Source organism: Petromyzon marinus, chromosome 5, assembly GCF_048934315.1.
Source record: "Petromyzon marinus isolate PM22_M1 ecotype Great Lakes invasive population chromosome 5, UKy_Petmar_22M1.pri1.0, whole genome shotgun sequence".
NCBI classification, from domain to species: domain Eukaryota; kingdom Metazoa; phylum Chordata; class Hyperoartia; order Petromyzontiformes; family Petromyzontidae; genus Petromyzon; species Petromyzon marinus.
This window is the reverse complement of record NC_133671.1, coordinates 12588352-12608882: the sequence shown is the minus strand read 5'-3', so window position 1 is coordinate 12608882 and position 20531 is coordinate 12588352. Positions and strand designations below refer to the sequence as shown.

General features: G+C 41.5%; 1 protein-coding gene across 3 annotated transcripts in view; it reads left to right on the top strand.

Annotated features, from left to right (window-relative positions):
- LOC116939058 (huntingtin-interacting protein 1-like) overlaps positions 1 to 20531 on the top strand; it is a 121432-nt gene that overhangs the window by 25808 nt on the left and 75093 nt on the right. For all 3 annotated transcript variants that reach the window (XM_032946947.2, XM_032946948.2, XM_032946949.2), the window contains exons 2-3: positions 18111 to 18174; positions 18827 to 18969. In XM_032946947.2, coding sequence (XP_032802838.1) covers positions 18111 to 18174; positions 18827 to 18969 — 207 coding nt within the window. The remainder of the gene's footprint in view (positions 1 to 18110; positions 18175 to 18826; positions 18970 to 20531) is intronic.

Sequence of the window (20531 nt, the reverse complement as noted above, 5' to 3'; positions counted from 1 at the left end):
TTTCTCTTCTCTTCATAATAAAGGTTTTTGGGTTAGATCGAGTTTATTTATAAATGTGTCGTAACCCTCCACCACCCGACACGGCCAATCAGCAAAAAAAGTGTCACGTTGACAAAAGACAAATAATTCACTACTTTAGCCCACCGGTGTGTTGAAGAGTGAATCCACATTTACAGTTTGAGTACTCTCTTCCCTTTTTACATGTTTTAAAGGCCTAATTTGGACAAATACAGTGTATTGTCAATGTGGTAATTGCTCGACTGTGGTACATGCTTTACTCGATCATGACCCCTTTTGGAATAAGGCATTGCTGTACATCACTTCCAGTGTTACTTTTGCAGCACAACATTCCCCTGGGACAGGCTGCATGACCACATAGATAGTTCATATTGCCATTAGATTATAAAGAGCATTAAAAAAAACAACCTTTGATAAATACCTTGATAAGAGTGGTAAGCCATTGCGTGAAAAATTATTCATATGCTAATGTTTATTGATTTGTAAGACATTTTGCGAAAGTTAACACATAATTTGCTTGCATTATGGTGTCGATAAAGACGTATCCTTTAAATGGATTAAATGTTGAATAATTTAGCTGACTAAAACGGGTTTAATGATTTTATCTTCCAGTTAGTTGCGGTCAAATTAATATTTAGTAAAGCATATTAATTGCCATAATATCAAAATGTGGTTTTGTTTTCTTGGATACAATCGGACACAGAAGATATTCCCTGTAAAATAGACTTAACATGCTCGTACGCTGAATGTATCAATATAATTTTTCCCGAAATTGTGATTGTTCTCTGGAATTGTGTTTGTGCATCTTTTAAAGTTTTTCGGCCAAGGCTGAAAGTGGACAGGGCGCATGGGGCTTAATAACTATTGCAAAAATCCAATATGAAGAAAAAAGCTCGAGTATAAAGTTGTGTTGCTGTTAAGGACTTGGCCTAGATAAAGACAGCCAAATTGACCAAAATCTTGGCGACAAAAACCAGCGCTAATAGGATTTGCCTTGCCAGCCAAGCTAATGACGTCATGATGATGTCAAACATGCGTAGTGTGACATAATCTCTCATGTGGCTTGGAATGTAACATTACAAAAGCTATTTAAATATATCTGAAGACAAAGGCACATTGGACAGCATGACAGAATCCAGGTATATGCATGATTTGTCATCCTGCTGTGTGGATCAGTAAAACCAATGTTTAAGTTGTGTTGTATATTTTTTTTCTTGTGTGTGACTTAAGTGAAGTAGGAACTCAAGATAAATTATGAAATCTAGCTTGTGCTTAAATTAAGGAAGTATATCTTTGTGGTGTCAATGGCTAAATAAAAATGTTACGTTTTAAACTTAGAAGGGTGGAGCAGCGACGCAGTGGTGCTAGAAGCCTGGCAACTTGAGTATGATTCCCAGCTAAAGATAACATCAGCAGCAAGTGATATTCTCACCAGTCTTGGGCACCCGCTTTACCAACCCGCACTGATTAGCGTGGTATAAAGTGCGGTCAAACATTCCCCTCAATCGACACGGTGTGGCATTCTTCCAGCAGTGGATTTACAAAGGGGTGTAATGTATGAGTTGGAATAAAAATTCATACACAAAATACATATATGATGTGCGAAAGACCTTCAACATACATGTGCTTTCTGTGTGATAGGCCTTTTATGCACATGAAACTCATGTTGATACTATAACGATAACCTTTCTTTAAATGCTTGTAACGAGTGATTCCACGGTTTTGTGACACAGGACCTCAAGGGTATGTTGCAAAATACGCAAATGACATTTATTTATCTAGGAAAGCCTCGCTAAGTCTTAAGACCCTTTTTCCTCCATTAGGATGTTTGAGAAATTCCGTTTTATGGAAATTTTGCATCCGTGAGAAATTTTGCATCCCAAAACCTCCAGCCAATGAGGGAAATACTCATAAGTCTGCATCGATAGGTTCACAAACACACTTGCTCTCATGCCATCTCCTGGCCATCTATCATTCCAACGGGTTTCGAAGTTTCACAGGTCTCCGTGATCCATCGATTGTTGTTTCAGGCAATTGAAATACAGGCTCGTGTTGGGTGTTGGGATATTTGTTTTTTTTACAAATTTGTATGAAAAAGTCATGTACCTTTAAGTTTTCAAATGCATTGATCTTAATTTGAACAGGTTTTGTGATGGAATTCTATGATTTGCCTATTTCACCCAGGGGTGTTTGTTTTTGCAATAGACCAATGAAGTTATGTATGCAGTGTTCTTTAGGACGCACACATGTAATATTGCATAGAGAGGCTTGTATTTGATTGTTCATGCATCCATCGTGAAACTAAAGATATTTTAATTAATGTTTCAATTCACTATTACGTACTTAGTGTCATCAATTGAGCATTGAGTTGCTGTCCAGCATTGAATCGCTGAATTACAATTGATAATTGCATTACAGAGCAAAATTTGTATTTGAATCAGTGACTCAAACACATGTCACTATGGCTGTAGCTTCTAGTCACGTGCCTCCTCCAATCTACCCTCCACCCAAAAAATAGCCAGTGATAATTTAATCCCTGTGTATAACTATACGGAAAGCAAAGGATTATGTCGTACTTTAGTGTAATTTTCGCATGTATTTTTATTTTATATCGCAGCTGTGAAGTTTCAGTGGAAGGGAAGAATGAAGTAACAGTTGCATTGTCCATAATGAGTTGGCCTACAATGATTCCACCCCTATTTGTAATTTGATTAATTTAAGATTCAGAGTAACGATCTGATTCAAGAATATATTTTTTTGTCTCATTCTGTTCTGTCTAGTTTGTTCCATTGGATGAAGGGTAACATTTGAATAAATTGTAAATAATGTATTCTTATGCAAATAATGTGATGGCCTGTATTGTGAGTGTACAGTCTATTTAAATCCATTAATCTTTGCATGACTCATACAAAGTTAGACCTTTGTGTAAAATGGGGTCAACAGCACTTTGTACTCTGCACACAGTTAAGCTGGGAACTCAATTGGTGAAGCAGACCAAATATCTTAATAGACCTTTCATCACATCTGTTCATATCTAGTTTGCTGCTCTGATGATTGGGAAGTGTGATGATTATTTCACTTTCAGCGAGCAACTATTCCAATCAATCTCCACCTTAGCTCTCTGGAAATACACCATGGGGTCATTACGGAAATGAGCATACCATCTGCCTATTTGTGTAGCTGTAAAAGATCAAGCGACTTTGTATTGCTATTACACGTTGGCGTCACGGTATTGATTATTGTCATATTCATTTTGTATCCTGCAGGGGCTTAACACTATCCGGCATTTCTTTAGAGGGATGGTAGCTGTTTTGTGTTGTTGAAAATTACGACAATGTAATGCAGGGTTTGTAGTGATGACAACATCTGGAAATGCTTTTCACCACATTCTGCTCGTTATCTGTACGTCCACAATTACAAGTTGGCAGTTGATGTTTCTGAAATTTGTTTTTGTCTTTAATTACAATTTTAAATATTTTTACTCTGTTTACTCTGTATTTACTGCGTACACGATCGTCTTATTCGAAGTAAAGTCAGCCAACACGCCATGCTATGATGGCTGGATATGCTATTAATATTACATAGAGATGGGTTATGGACAATTCTGTTTGTATAGAGCGGTTGTGCGGACCGATGATTGAATAATTGAGCGTCTGCATAATGTATGTCTCCCGCATGTGCTGTATATGCATTTAAACATTTATAAACAAAACATATGCAATGTACTATCAACCAAAAATGAAGAGCATTTCATTGTCTAAATATACGTTCATAGTTATATTTTTGTGGTGGCGGAAGTGGCGCAGTGGTTGGCGCACCCGGCTATAAACCTGACGACCTGAGTTTGATTCCAAGGCCATGGCTAACATCAGGGGCGAGTGATATCTGAACCGGTCCCCCTTTAAAATTGGCACTGACCAATGTAAAGTATGGTCAAACAATCTCAATGACAACGGCCGTTAAGTTTCAGAATCGATCGCAGTTGTGGGAAAGATCACAAATTCCGTGTATCTGCAGCAAGTGATTTCAACATCAGTTTATGATACTTGCATGGAAGCTGTAATCCCTGCCCCATTAGGAGGGGAGTTCCAGAAATCCTTGAGGTTTCTGCTAATACTCAACACAATCTTGCGACAAATTGCTAGTATCTTACGTTTCTATGCTGTTGTGTGCGAAGCAACGGTGGCAGTGTTTTGCAGTACTGTAGTGTGTCCTCATTTCCTGACAGCCTTAATGTCGGGCCATTGAAGCAGACTAGATGTTTGTGTGACCTAATATCGGCTGACATTGCACAAATACAGTTTTGCGAATGCATTTAAAATACCAAAGGGACTGAAGTGGGTCTTGGTTCGTATTGGGTATTTGTCTCCATAGCTCAAACTCATGAGAATTATTCAGTCATGTGCTTTTTATTTGATACATTGTTGCATGGGGTGTTGCCTGAGTGTAATGGTTAGCATAGTGAAGTTGCTATATCCACAGGTCTCGAGATCGATATCCTAGCGCGGCAGTTAAAAAAAATAGAGCAAGTTTCTTAAATATCCCCACCTCTGTCCATATAACAGCATAAATGAGTTCACCATAGTTGAAATAAAACTAAACAATGTTTTATTTTACCAGGTAAGGCCCACTGCGCTTTATAGCTCTTTGAGAAGCGACCTGACCACAAATGATAGCTCAACGAAGTAGCTTATCGTGTGGAAATTGATAGTAGAGGCCGACCGAAACTGAATTTCTGGTTTCGGCCGAAAACGAAACCAGACCGAAAGTTAAAAATTGACTTTCGGCCGAAACCGAAAGTCAACCAAAAGTTAACTTTTTGGCTTCGGCCAAAACAGAAACTACGTCGAAAGAGGCCATTTGCCAACTTTTGGTGCCGAAACCAAAACCGATTTTCGGTCTGCCTCTTAATTTATAGTAGCCAAATACTCAACGCATGTTTCTAGATGGGGACAGAAAATCCAGAGGACCTGGAGAAAATCCACACGACCACGGGGAGAACACGTAAACTCCAAATATACAGGCATCAGAGCTGAGATCGAACCCACGATCTCCTGCATACTAGGCAAGGAAGTTGACATCTCGCCAATCAACAGGTCGTGTGTATATTTGGAGTTTGCATGTTTTCCCCGTGGTTGTGTGGATTTTTCTCGGGCTTTTCTCTCCACATTTAGAATCATGTATTTAGAGTATTTGGCTGCTATAAATTTCCACGTGATAATCCACTTAGTTGAGCTATCGTTTGTGGTCAAGTCGTTCAGTAGGCCTTACCTGGTAAAATAAAAAAAAATAGTTTTTAGTTTAGTCTTAAATAAATTGGGCCAAAATATCCTCAGCGGTTCTCTAGAGCTCACTCAAGTTGAGGCACTTCCGCCAGCAGTGATGTGAGCAGCAATTGCAGGGCTCCACCTGAACCTTTTACCAATGTATATCCACACCTGCTAAATCCATCAGCAAAAACAACACTGCCTCCGCTCAGAGTATTTTTGTTTCAAACTGTACAGTACTGCAAAGCCAAGTCTCTCATACATAGCTATTTTGTACTAAGGGTAGATTTCTGGCAGATTGTCGTCATTGCTGACCATATACAGCTGTTCTCCGCACATTTGCTGTGACATCAATGGTGAAAGCAAGGGCGTTCTCGAGGCAAATTCCTCTAATCAAGTCTACCCATCTTTGTCTGGATCATTCTGTTCCTCTTCGGTGATTTTATTTTTAACTCGCACAAACACATTCAACTTAGCGTTTTTTAAAGATCAGTACTTTCTTAAACAGTTGTTTTGTTATGGACACGTTTGTTTTGCTCATTAGGGTATTTCAGCACATTAATTCTCGAGACTTAAACACCATTATTTAACGTGGTTTTTCAATTTGTGGTCATTATAGCATTGATAATTCAAAAGGCTTTTCTGCACATACAATACTACTTTGTGATTTCTTTATTCTTTTTTTTATCTTTGCTGAATATGAATCACGGAAATAGAGGCATATTCATTGGTGCTCTAAACCCACCAAACTGTCATGACAAATGCATGTAATAGTTTCTTTGTGTTTCTGTGCTTTCCATTTGCAGCCGAGTGGTCTATGGGTTTGTGACATTCCATGCCTTGTGGTAATTGGTGGTAGTTGATCACAGCGTTATACAGCTACCCTTCAAACACATTCATTGCCTGCACCTGGCATTCAGGTTTGAAATTATATTACAATGCGATGTGTTGGCTGTATATTCAATTGATTTTTCAATTATCCTTCTGCGTAAATGGAGTTGTAATGGCGACGCTAGCATGCTTGTAGATTCCCACTGAAACTGATTGAAATGTGCGGACATTAATTTTTACATCTATGTCTCTGCCCACTCCTGGATGAAGGCCTCGCCATGCCGTGTTGTTCATCAGTGGTTCTTGACCATACTTAACAAAGTTATTCAGTGTAGGTTGGTGAAGTTGTGGGTGAGTTGCGGGGGGGGGGGGGCTAGGTGCCCAGGCCCGGGATAAGATATTGCTCGCCACTGATATTAGCCGTTCCTAGGAATTGGACTCAGGATGCTGGGTTCATAGTGAAGTGTAATAACAACCGCTCCATCACTCCCCCTTAAAGTGCAATCCAGTTATGATTTATAGAGAATTCTGAATGTGACGTTATCTCAAGATACTTGTACAAAATGAACCTATAGGTTAGCTATGGTGAGGGTCATATTATTTATTAACTGCCAATTTTATAACTTTTCCTGACGTCACGCAAGTTACATTCCATTATGTTGATTAGAGCTAGAGATGAGAAGAATGTTTATTCTGGCCTGTTATCAGTGGATAGGTTCAACCCTTGGAGCTTCCTCCCATGCCAAAAAAACAGCTTTGTAGAGATTCAGACACACCACTTTGCTTGTTCCCCATGCGGCTTGAACCCCAATTTCACAGGGGTGCTGGTTGTGTACTGTGACAATGCATTAGGTCCATGGGCCACTCAGCCAGCTCTGTTATTCATTTGAATGCGCATCGGGAATAGCCTGATTCAGTCTTTATAAATGTGCTCATTCATATAATTTTTTTTTATACCCAATTAAGGATGCATTACTCATGCCAGTGCATATAGAGAATGTGTTCTTTTGGCCCTGTTATGTGGCCATTGTGATGTTGCAGACTCGAGCAGCTGTCTATTAATAGACAGAAGTGTATATTGAAGCAAAGTTTAAAATTCCAAATGTTTAGCATTTTATGTTAGCACTTTAATACATTTTTTGTTGACTAAATACAATTGGTGGTACAAAATATAGCTGAAGGCATAATTGAGTGGCCTGCCTGGGTAAATAATGATACTAATAAACTAGATTCGAAGCTTTCGTGACTGCAGGAATTACTCTTTGGTTCATTCGGTAAAGTCACGTAAAAAAATCAAATCAAATAATAGAATACGACGTTTCGTTTGCAACACAAGCAACCATCATCAGGTAAGAATGAATGATAAAACACAGACACGGAAACAACACAGGCAGACAACATGCAGAGAGAGACACACAAAGACACACCAAGTGTATTTGATTTTATTTTCTACGTGACTTTACCGAAAGAACCAAAGAGTAATAATAATATATAATGATGGATTTATTTGTATGCAGGAGGCTTCTCCTTTTTAAACTCGCTGCATAAATCCAGGTCTCCCTTGCAAAAGTTAAAATGTATCTGAATAGTTGTAAAAAATACTAAAAATGTTGTTTAATTCTCTCTGAATGTGTTTTCCTTGATTGTTGAAAGTCAACAAAATGAGGTTACTGCAGGATTTAAAAAAAAACGCCAGTCCTTGCAACCTACCACCATGCTCCGTCTTTCCAAATTACACTTCCCATTCAAATACAATTTAACTCATTTCCACAATGCACGCACCCGATGATTGTTAAACAGGTCCCACGTGATCAGCGAAGCAATTAACGCACTCTGCGCCACCTGGAACACGGTATACACGTTCACACATTGAGATCTGGGTATTGATGTGAATCAGCTATTTTAACGCTGACATCGTTAATTGCTTAGCGCCTCACGTGGGATGTGTTTAACAATCATCGGACGTGTGCAGTGTGGAACGAGTTCATTTGGATTGAATTAGCGAGTACATTGGGAAACGCGGACTGGAGTTTAGGGAACCCTGTATTACGGTAACATTTTGTGGTGCTGTGAAATAGATGTTTAATAATGCATCACTTGTATCCATTAATATCAGTTCTTAAGCTTACGATTCATCCAATTGAATCACTTGTGTAAGAATTAGTGTTTTTTTTATTCCTTTACAGGATGTCCATAAAGCTACTATCAATTATTAACGAAGTACACTTAGATTCATATTCTTGGTTCTTTCGGTAAAGTCACGTAGAAGGGAAACAAAATAATATTTTTAATACTTTTATTATTTAATTGTTTCTCTTCTACGTGACTTTACCGAAAGAACCAAGACTATGAATCTCTGTAGTCACGAAAGCTTTAAATCAAAATGTACACTTAGATTGTTTGAGGTAGGTCGATAAACCTACAGAACACATGCGTATGCACTTTGTAGAATGTTACATATGAGTTTTAAACCCAATAAAAGTGTACATGTCCACCATGGTATTGGCAATACATATGTAATGACAGGGTGACACCTGCCGGCCTGTAAGGGTAATTACAGTTATAACTGCATTGCACAATGCCTTATTATGAAGGGGCGTATCTGGGGTAAAGGTTAAGGGCGGTGTCAGTTGAGAGGCTCTAGGAACCATCCCGAAGGGTCTAGTAGGTTCTAGAAAGGGGGCGTGGCCAGAGGTGGAGCTTGGCCACGCCAGGCAGATATAAGGAGCACCGAACCCGAGCTTCGGGGCTGTTAGTGTGGGGTCTGGGTCCTGGTTGCGTCGTTGCCGTCGCCATCTCTTCCTCTTCGACCACGTGGCTGTTCTTCTGCCAAGACCAGCTCCGTCGCCGCCGCTACGCTCGTCGACCAGCTAGCGTGGCATGGGACAGAGACGGGCTGCGTGTTTAGACAGCCTAGGTGTACCCGCGTTATGAAATGTATCGCCCTGTGTGCTCTTAATAAATAAGAAGCCTTCTCCTAGACGTGTGTCGGAAGTCGCTCACTGCACATACATGAAGGTGACGGAGAGTCTGAGGTCATTGCCAACGTCTTGGGTCTGTTTCAAATTGCTTCTGTTGTGTGCTGTTGGAAGATCACTCAAGCTTTGAGTGGGAGATTCAATTGGTACACTTTTTTACACCACTATTGTGCAACATACAGAAAAATAAAACGTATTACTTTAATGGCTAAAGTAAATCGGATTATAAGACACAGTAAATTGACATGATTAAAAACTGGAATATAGTAGAAAGCGACTCATTGGAATAAAAGGGGCTTATACTGCATCTCCTTAATATTACGTTCCATGCACCTCAGCAGAAAGAGAAATAAAATAGTGACCTGACAATTAATTTGACGTAAGTTATGTCCATAGTATTTCAACTGTCATTCTTGGGATTGGGGTGGGTGTTTGGGGGATGAGATTAGTGTGTGTGTGCAATAGAGTACGGTCACGTGCTAACAACCAGCTAGATGCCTGCATTAATTGGCAGAGAGTTTAGGACGCAGGTTGCCAGTTGTCCATCTTACTGTGCTCATTAAATGCATTGTTCACATTCGGGAGGCATCTCGAAGACTGGGCTTCGGCGGGATTTGTTCGATTTGCAGAGCGACGTTGCCAGCGTGACCTTATGCCTCTGTGCTCCCTCGTCGCGCTGCTTGGACTCTGTTGGGGGGGGGATGATATTCCGGAGTGGGCCTCGTGAGAAATGGTATATTTAAAGCCTTGCTGGGTGTGGAGTTGGGAGCAGCGGGTTGGAGGGAGGATCAGTGCTATAATCGGAGAGCATTAACGAATGATTTATGTGTCTCGCCAGCTCCCTGGCTGTGTGGAGAGGTCGGGCCAACACAGGGCTACTGGTGCACGGTCAGCGCATCGCTCATTCATAGGGCATGCGGTGGACAATGTCACTTGCTGATAGGCTCTGGCCTTTAGATTGGTATGGCGAATGCACTTGATAGGTGATATGAGCGTGCATGTTCCATCAAGTAATGCTGACTTTAAAAAAATATTTATGGATAATTTTATGCAAGCCCATAGCTAAATATATTTTATTCAAAGCAAGCGAGGTACAAATGGGTTTTTAGACTTTGGGGTCTCATCAATGTGGTGTTGCTGTGCTGCACCCATTATATTTTTAGTCTTAAGAAAAATATAATGAGGAATAATTCCGAATGTACCCGCACTATTTACGTACAGAAGCGAGGTTGCAGGTGCATCTACCAAAATTTCTGCAATTGCATCCATTGTGCGTTCACTGCATTTGTAATATACTGTGTAAGGCAGACGTGCATAGCAAATCGAATTTGTGAGATGGAATGCTGCAATAAATGCACAATAAAGAATACAGTCATTGCAGACAAAGCTATTTCTAATAATATTACAATCTAAACATTTCCTGGCCTAATTAAGAACATGATATGTACTTGGAATGGCTTACTCTTGGAACGGAGGAGCAAAAACCTTTCAGACATGTGATGAAAGCCGCGCAAGTGACAAGAAATTACCCTGTAATGTGCAGAATACGTTTTGAATCACAGCTGTCTCAGTGGACATTTAAAATCCCGTGACATCGTTTGCAAGAGTAGGGCATTGTGTCCCAGTGTGATGGTCCAAATTGACCAAATTTGAAAAATTACCTGCAATATTACTCATTTAGAAGTGACGTAGCAATCATCGCTCCCGAATGAGAAGGCTTGGCAGGATCCTCCTGAAAACGAGTGATGAAGCCTTCCTGGGTAAACAAGAATACAAATTCTGGATCGAAGTATTTAAATATGATGGTTTGCTCCATTGTTTGAGATTGCTTGGGTAAGTTGATTTATTCTGTCATTAGCACACTTTTTTTAGGGACCAAAATGGTGCTCATGTTTTGGTTACCACCAATGATATCGGTGATGTTCTTGATGGCTTTGTGTTGAGGTGCTTCTTTATTGTCCGTAAAATATTCCACTTGTGTGGTGATGGCATTGTCGTAGTCGTATTGGTGTCACCTTTTGTCGAATTTCCCCCTGAAATGTGCGGCAGACCTTTATAGAGAATGAGCTTCATTGAGGCATTCCCTGTGTACAGTTGATGTGAACTACAATACGGTATACGGTAACTGGTACTTCAGTACAATAAATATGTAACATCATTCTTGCTGCTCCCGCTTTTTAAATCTATGAGTTGCGTCCGAAAGCACGTACATTTATTGATTATTAATCAGTCATCTTTTGCGCATAGAACTGTCAGCGAACCGATTCAAATGTGGCTACAAAAACACGGTGAGCATTCTGTAAACAAGTGCTGGACTCAAACAGTGATGCCCCTGTTCAATTGCAGGCTCAGGACCTTACTTTTTTCCTCTGCTTACGTCCGACGTCCGCTCTACAAAATAAATATGCCAATTGTTTATGTACAGCCTCTTGAGTTGTGGGCGAATCTAGTTGCTATGTAAATCTAAATTGTATTCTATTGTAAAAAAACCCATACCACTCTTTAGTTCGGTCTGACAATGGTGGGTCTGTCTCTACCCTTGTATAAGACATGGGGTTCTAATTGTGTTATCTTTGCGCGCTATCTGAGGTTGGCACTCGTTTTCATCGCACTAGGAAACATTAGTGATCGTACATATACAGTGAGGGAAAAAAAAATTTGATCCCTTGCTGATTTTGTACATTTGCCCACTGACAAAGCAATGATCAGTCTATAATTTTAATGGTAGGTTTATTTGAACAGTGAGAGACAGAATAACAACAACAAAATCCAGAAAAACGAATGTAAAATGTTTTATAAATTGATTTGCATTTTAATGAGGGAAATAAGTATTTGACCCCTCTGCAAAACATGACTTAGTACTTGGTGGCAAAACCCTTGTTGGAAATCACAGAGGTCAGACGTTTCTTGTAGTTGGCCACCAGGTTTGCACACAGCTCAGGAGGGATTTTGTCCCACTCTTTGCAGATCTTCTCCAAGTCATTAATGTTTTGAGGCTGACGTTTGGCAACTCGAACCTTGAGCTCCCTCCACAGATTTTCTATGGGATTAAGGTCTGGAGACTGGCTAGGCCACTCCAGGACCTTAATGTGCTTCTTCTTGAGCCACTCCTTTGTTGCCTTGGTCGTGTGTTTTGGGTCATTGTCATGCTGGAATAGCCATCCACGACCCATTTTCAATGCCCTGGCTGAGGGAAGGAGGTTCTCACCCAAGATTTGACGGTACATGGCCCCGTCCATCGTCCCTTTGATGCGGTGAAGTTGTCCTGTCCCCTTAGCAGAAAAACACCCCCCAAAGCATAATGTTTCCACCTCCATGTTTGACGGTAGGGATGGTGTTCTTGGGGTCATAGGCAGCATTCCTCCTCCAAAGACGGCGAGTTGAGTTGATGCCAAAGAGCTCCATTTTGGTCTCATCTGACCACAACACTTTCACCCAGTTGTCCTCTGAATCATTCAGATGTTCATTGGCAAACTTCAGATGGGCATGTATATGTGCTTTCTTGAGCAGGGGGACCTTGCGGGCGCTGCAGGATTTCAGTCCTTCACAGCGTAGTATTACCAATTGTTTTCTTGGTGACTATGCTCCCAGCTGCCTTGAGATCATTGACAAAATCCTCCTGTGTAGTTTTGGGCTGATTCCTCACCGTTCTCATGATCATTGCAACTCCACGAGGTGATATCTTGCATTGAGCCCCAGGCCGAGGGAGATTGACAGTTCCTTTGTGTTTCTTCCATTTGCGAATAATCGCACCAACTGTTGTCACCTTCTCACCAAGCTGCTTAGCAATGGTCTTGTAGCCAATTCCAGCCTTGCGTAGGTCTACAATCTTGTCCCTGACATCCTTGGAGAGCTCTTTGGTCTTGGCCATGGTGGAGAGTTTGGAATCTGATTGATTGCTTCTGTGGACAGGTGTCTTTTATACAGGTAACAAGCTGAGATTAGGAGCACTTGCTTTAAGAGTGTGCTCCTAATCTCAGCTCGTTACCTGTATAAAAGACACCTGGGAGCCAGAAGTCTTTCTGATTGAGAGGGGGTCAAATACTTATTTCCCTCATTAAAATGCAAATAAATTTATAACATTTTTGACATGCGTTTTTCTGGATTTTGTTGTTGTTATTCTGTCTCTCAATGTTCAAATAAACCTACCATTAAAATTATAGACTGATCATTTCTTTGTCAGTAGGCAAACGTACAAAATCAGCAGGGGATCAAATACTTTTTTCCCCCACTGTACACGTAGTATTCCCTTTATACTTGTTAACACAGTGGTTCTCAGCCTGGGGTATGTGGACCCCTGGGGGTGGGGGGGGGGGTATGTGGCAATATCCTAGGGGGTACACGAGGGAATTTATAAATGTGTGAAATTATATCATACACGAGAGTATTTGCTGAATAGTCATGTATGAAACTGCCAATAGGATATAACTACGATAAGATGTTTATCCATATGTAACCTAGAACGATATAAAAGACCTTGCTACACTCATTGATCGTAACCAATGTGGTTTCTAAGATTTACCAGCGAGCGCGAACAAATGATGTCAAGCATGCAGAGCGTCTTTTGAAACTTTTTTAATCGGTTGCAGTTGCTAGCTAGTTAGGATACCTCACAAAATGGACTATCGGTTAACATTGTTCATTTTTCATACATTTATTTATCAGTCCCATGTTGGGTCAGGCAAGGGGGTTACTTGGTTGAAACAAAACTAAACAATGAGTACAGTCGCCAAACAAGGTTGAGAAACTACTGCGTAAAAAAATTGTCGTTTTTTGTATGTATGTTAATCAATGCTAAAGCTTCCTGTGAGATAGCTGGCTGTTGTAATGTATTATAAAAAGTTTTTGCTGTCTGGCTGGGCCACTCGTCACCCAGCGCGCACTTACTGGCTGGAGGCCATGCGGGTGGGGGCACGCGGTGGAGGTTAGGGGGGGCACCGAGGGGAAGCGTGGGTATGGGGGGCATTGGTCAGCGGTTGGGGGGCAATCGGGGAGGGTTGTGAGCGAAGGGGGGCGCAGGTGAGAGGGGGGGGGGATCGACTGGGGGATATAGGGTGAGGTTGGTGTGGAGGGCGTTGGGGAGTGGGGGGGGGGGTCCGTTGATGAACGACATCATCTATTATCAGGGAAAACAAGTTTTGCTGGCTGGAGGGAGGGAGGGACGGACGATCGGTCAAGTCCAAAGGACGTTCAGGCTGCTGGCCTTAAAACAAAGTCGTTTTTTTTTGCACACTGTATTGACAAATTGTTGTTTTAGAATTAAAAATAAAACTACACCTAATAAGGATAAGCAACTGTTTACGAGCAGAGGGCTCTGAGCCAGTCCACAGTACTCGTAGCCTACACACTCAGGATGTTAGAGTTGTTGTTTATAGGACTCGAGTGTGCACAGTTGTCCTTCTCATCAACATTGCTGTCCGTTACGTTCGGCTAATTTGCCGTAGCACTGGCTCTGTTGACCTTTAAATGTCAATGCAAATAGTAGTATTGATTATTTTAATTTTTTTATGTGCACAGGACTGTTGGGTTTTACGTTCCGTCGGCATAAAACATTACCGTATGCTCAATAAACATGCTGTATAAATACATATACAGTGATGTAGGCATGTACCATTACCGCGATTGTCACAATTCAATTCAAAACATTTTTTGGTTTTTACTGTCTAGTTTGCATTTTTTTGATTAAAACAAACTAATTCGGTTCTCGTTTACAATTCAATGCATGTATCGTGAGCATAATAATCGATCTTAGTGAAATAATTGATGGATTGTTACATGCTTCCTCTTGCGTATACAATACGTGTATGATCTATAGCATACTTTCCAGTAATACGGTACTGTTTTCTACTCGTATGTATGACATGGGAATCGAGTACAACACTGGTTCGCCACTCTGCTATAAACCCAGCCACTTGAGTTTAGTTCCCAGCCACGGCTAACAGCAGTGGTCAGTGATGTGAGAAACCCGTCTGCCTGCACCAACCCGCACTGACCAGCATCGTGAAGTTTGGTCTAAAACCCCCATGGCACATATGGCGTGGGTGGGTTCAGAATGTATTGCATTTATTATTCATGCATATGACATGATGGTTTCAGGGGGAAAAAAAAGGTATTCGTTTAAAAGTGAAAGTGAACCACCACTTTTCAATGTGTTGCGTTGCCTCCACTGTCTTGCATTGCTCTCATAAAAATATAACTGAGAGGGATTTATTGATTGTGATATACTATTCTAAATTCAACAGTAGCCTGCGGATACTTTATTTCATATGATGAAATTCCAATTTTCAGTTTTATCCCTTTTTGTTGAAGAAAACGTGATATAGTTCCCGCTGTAAGGGAATGAAATGTACTGTACTGTATAATTTTTTAAATTGAATTTCAAGTCTCCTGAGGGTCCTTGTGATGAACCACTTCACCATATATAGCATTATATATATATTTTTGGTATATGTTTTTTAACCTCACATTGTGTATATTAGAGGTGCATTGATTAATCGATTAATATAAATTCTTAAGGCAACATTACATACATCGAATCGAGGCTACTTGTATGTTGTATGTAATGGGTTCACGTGACCCTCCGCAGCCACCAGTGGCCGCTACATTTACCACAGTGTCAAGACAAACATTTTTTAAATTCTCAACCTGGAATCGCAACAATTGATCAAAGCACTTATTTTGGATGGGTGAGGGGGTGGGTGGTTAATTGTTACACCTTCAAAGTATATTAATCCAGAAAGGTCCTCCTTTTGGGAGTGATTAGCAAACTCCGTTCATGAATGTTTGGCGTTCGGGAGGAAATTGGAGTACCTAGAGAAAACCCACACTGTCCTCCAGACAGTCTCGTCCCTTCACCTGATGAAGGCCGCTTGTGTTGTGACCGAAACGTCGTGATTTTTTGTTATTTTATTTTCACCTACGTGACTTTACCCAATAGAACCAAAGAGTATGGATCCTAGCAGTCACGAAAGCTTTAAATCTAAAACCCACACTAGTGAGGAGGTGACACCTCAGGACTGCCATCCCCTGAGCACACCACGGAGCCTGTGTCCGGAATACCTGGAAAGCCCTGGTGGTCACTCATTCGAGCGCTACTTGTGTTCGACCATGCTTGGCGTACGAGATCTGATGATATTTTGCGTACTGTATTTGGGTTATTTTGTTTGTGGGGTAGACCTTTCTGCAGATCGTGTCATTAGAGCGACTTGCGCGAATGTTCGTCTTTAGTTACAGCATCGGGTTGCAGGTTTCAGGCTGCTGTGTAGGCCCGCACATACCCTTTCAACCCCTTTCCGTCTGGCTTACAGCTGAAGAGAGTTGCATATTTAGCCACCTTGTTTAACCTTTATGGTCAATGACAGCCCAGTTGTTTCATCTGCTTCTGTCATTTGTCACGACTCTTGATATTCTCGTGGGAGTTGGGGAGGAAATGGGTGGTATTGATAAAACAGCGACTAACTGTAATTTTCTTAGGGCAAGTGCATTTAAGGATAGATTATATAGCATCTATATGAAGGTGATTCCATTTAGCACTGATCTCACATTGTGTCCTGAAAGACACTAATTTGTCCTTGTCATTAAATCTCTACTCATACTCTTTGGTTCATTCGGTAAAGTCACGTAGGTAGAAATAAAATAAAACAAATCATGACGTTTCGATCGCAACACAAGCAATCTTCATCAGGTGGAACAACCACAGCAAGAAAATGCTGAAGTAGGCGAGAGAGCTGCCGTGGCAAGAGGTTATATAGGTGAGAAAGGGGGAGGCAAGGGGGGAGAGAGAGGGGGTAGGGGAAGGGGGGGCTGTGTGAGCACTCGGGGAAGAGGACGTGAGGCTGGGGGGAAGTGGGCGGGGCTAGAAGTGGGAAGCTCAGTGTGGGACAGGTTGGAAGCCATCCAGATATATAAACATAGACATAACTTCAACCGAGAAGATGGATACAAATTGAACAATCATTGGAAGGATGTTATTAAACAGGTAATGCCTTAACTGGTTGTGGTTGTTTCCATCCTACCTCCCGTTTACTAGTGGATTGTTTCCCCCCCCCGTCAAATCTGTTGCTCTATGGAAGCTTACCTGGTTTTCAATTAGGACTTTCTGGTGGAGCCAACTTTATTGAAACTATGACCATCACATCTCATCCAAGCAAGCTTTCTATAAATGAATTGTTTCCTCTATTTGCTATACTATGAAACTAAACTATATATATTTATTTCCCCAGGTAAGGGCCACTGAGCTACATAGCTTTTAAAGAAGTGACCTGGCCAAAAATGATAGCTCAACGAAGTGGTTTATCATCTGGAAATGTATAGCAGCCAAATTCTCTAAACGCATGTTTTTAAATGTGGAGAGGAAAGCCGGGGGACCCAGACAAAATTCCTCACAGCCATGGGGAGCACATGCAAACTCCAAATATACAGGTGTCAGGGTTGGGATCGAACCCACGACCTTTTTCATACCAGCCAAGGGAGTTAGCATCTTGCCACTGAACTGCATGAGTTACATTCTACTGGAAAACCCCACGCAAAATCTATAGCTAGATTCATAAGATGAAACTGGCCTTGTTAAAGCATGAAGACCAGTAAAGACCAATACAGATCATGAACCTCGTCCTTGCAATTATATTTGTCCTGCAACTAATAAATTGTCCAGATTCAGAGGAACAAAAACAGCAACCGTCATTGGTGTCATGTGTTTTCTGTTAACGTCAACATGATCAATGCCGTATCTGCTTTTAGCATTCTTGAGTGCTGTATATTTATGCAATAATTGCCGATGCCGTGCTTTGTTATTTTCCACCCACTGCACGCTTACTGGGATTGTGCTATAGTTTTAGAACTTAAAGTCTACTGTATGTACGCAAAAAAATACTTTTACAACATTTTCGGTAATATCCTCCGTTGTCACATTTTTCTCTATCAACAGCGATGTTTGGATCTAGTTATGTGCATGCAAGCAGTCATGTCGGCCCTGCTAAATAAGTGTGCACCTGTGTTTGTGTGTGTGTGTTTGCAGACGGTGAGCGTAAACAAGGCCATCAACAGCCAGGAGGTTCCTGTCAAGGAAAAGCATGCTCGCAATATCCTTTATATTCAACATCCACACACCCATACACATTTCCGGATGGTACGCTTCAGAATGAATTAAAAAATTGCAGGAAATTCGCTAATTTCGCTAACGGCATCATGTCATAGATAATGAAGTTAGTCCTTGCAAAGAGTTCCAGATATGTATTTGTCTGGAATCTCAAGGAGGTGCATCAGCCGTGTTAGAGAATGGCCTGCAGAAGATGATATCACAACTACTTGATAGCCTTTCTCGTAACCACTTTATCACATTGTGGGCACTGCACTCCCCCCACATACCCTGCTTTAGAGATTGCAATAAAATACATTTATTTTCAAATTCTCTGCTTACATGGCGCCAAATTAGTTACAGAAAACTGAGTTAACGTGATGCTTTTTTGCGTAGTCTTTGTTAACCATGTTAAGGCCTTGTTTATTCTTGGGAACTGGGTTTAATCATGGGTGACTGAAACCCAGATTCGAAACCAAGGATATCATTGGTTACCTATGTATGTAGATTGAACTCCTTTCTTGCACCGTATGTAGCCAACCGTGCTGATCGGAAGTGTGGCTCACCACTGCGATCCTTGAGCCAACCAGCCACCGAACAAAAAAAATAGTTCACAAATTTTTGCTGTTGTCCTTAGCACGCTGTTGCTCGTTTACTGTGCATCCTGGGCACGTACCAGGAGAAAGGTGCCCACACCTTCTGGTCCGTAGTCAATCGGCTGCCGCTGTCCAGCAATGCCGTGCTGAGCTGGAAGTTCTGTCACGTGTTCCACAAGCTGCTTCGAGATGGCCACCACAACGTGAGTTGGTGTGCGAGCGTCTGTCTGACTGTGGTCACTTGTGCTTCTGGCCGTGACAACGCTCTTTCCATACGCATACAGTGATGGAAAAAAATCCCCTGCTGATTTTGTACGTTTGCCCACTGACAAAGAAATGATCAGTCTATAATTTTAATGGTAGGTTTATTTGAACAGTGAGAGACAGAATAACAACAAAAAAATCCAGAAAAGCGCATGTCAAAAATGTTATAAGTCGATTTGCATTTTAATGAGGGAAATAAGTATTTGACCCCTCTGCAAAACATGACTTAGTACTTGGTGGCAAAACCCTTGTTGGCAATCACAGAGGTCAGACGTTTCTTGTAGTTGGCCACTAGGTTTGCACACATCTCAGGAGGGATTTTGTCCCACTCCTCTTTGCAGATCTTCTCCAAGTCATTAAGGTTTTGAGGCTGACGTTTGGCAACTCGAACCTTCAGCTCCCTCCACAGATTTTCTATGGGATTAAGGTCTGGAGACTGACTAGGCCACTCCAGGACCTTAATGTGCTTCTTCTTGAGCCAATCCTTTGTTGCCTTGGCCGTGTGTTATTGTCATGCTGAAATACCCATTCACGACCCATTTTCAATGCCCTGGCTGAGGGAAGGAGGTTCTCACCCAAGATTTGACGGTACATGGCCTCGTCCATCGTCCCTTTCATGCGGTGAAGTTGTCCTGTCCCCTTAGCAGAAAAACACCCCCAAAGCATAATATTTCCACCTCCATGTTTGACGGTGGGGATGGTGTTCTTGGGGTCATAGGCAGCATTCCTCCTCCTCCAAACATAGCAAGTTGAGTTGATGCCAAAGAGCTCCATTTTGGTCTCATCTGACCACAACACTTTCACCCAGTGTCCTCTGAATCATTCAGATGTTCATTGGCAAACTTCATACGGGCATGTATATGTGCTTTCTTGAGCAGGGGGACCTTGCGGGCGCTGCAGGATTTCAGTCCTTCACGGCGTAATGTGTTACCAATTGTTTATTTGGTGACTATGGTCCCAGCTGCCTTGAGATCATTGACAAGATCCTCCCGTGTAGTTCTGGGCTTATTCTCACCGTTCTCATGATCATTGTAACTCCACGAGTTGAGATCTTGCATGGAGCCCCAGGCCGAGGGAGATTGACAGTTCTTTTGTGTTTCTTCCATTTGCGAATAATCGCACCAATTGTTGTCACCTTCTCACCAAGCTGCTTGGCAATGGTCTTGTAGCCCATTCTAGCCTTGTGTAGGTCTACAATCTTGTCCCTGACATCCTTGGAGAGCTCTTTGGTCTTGGCCATGGTGGAGAGTTTGGAATCTGATTGAGTGATTGCTTCTGTGGACAGGTGTCTTTTATACAGGTAACAAGCTGAGTTTAGGGTCACTCCCTTTAAGAGTGTGCTCCTAATCTCAGCTCGTTACCTGTATAAAAGACACCTGGGAGCCAGAAATCTTTCTGATTGAGAGGGGGTCAAATTCTTATTTCCCTCATTAAAATGCAAATCAATTTATAACATTTTTGACATTCGTTTTTCTGGATTTTGTTGTTGTTATTCTGTCTC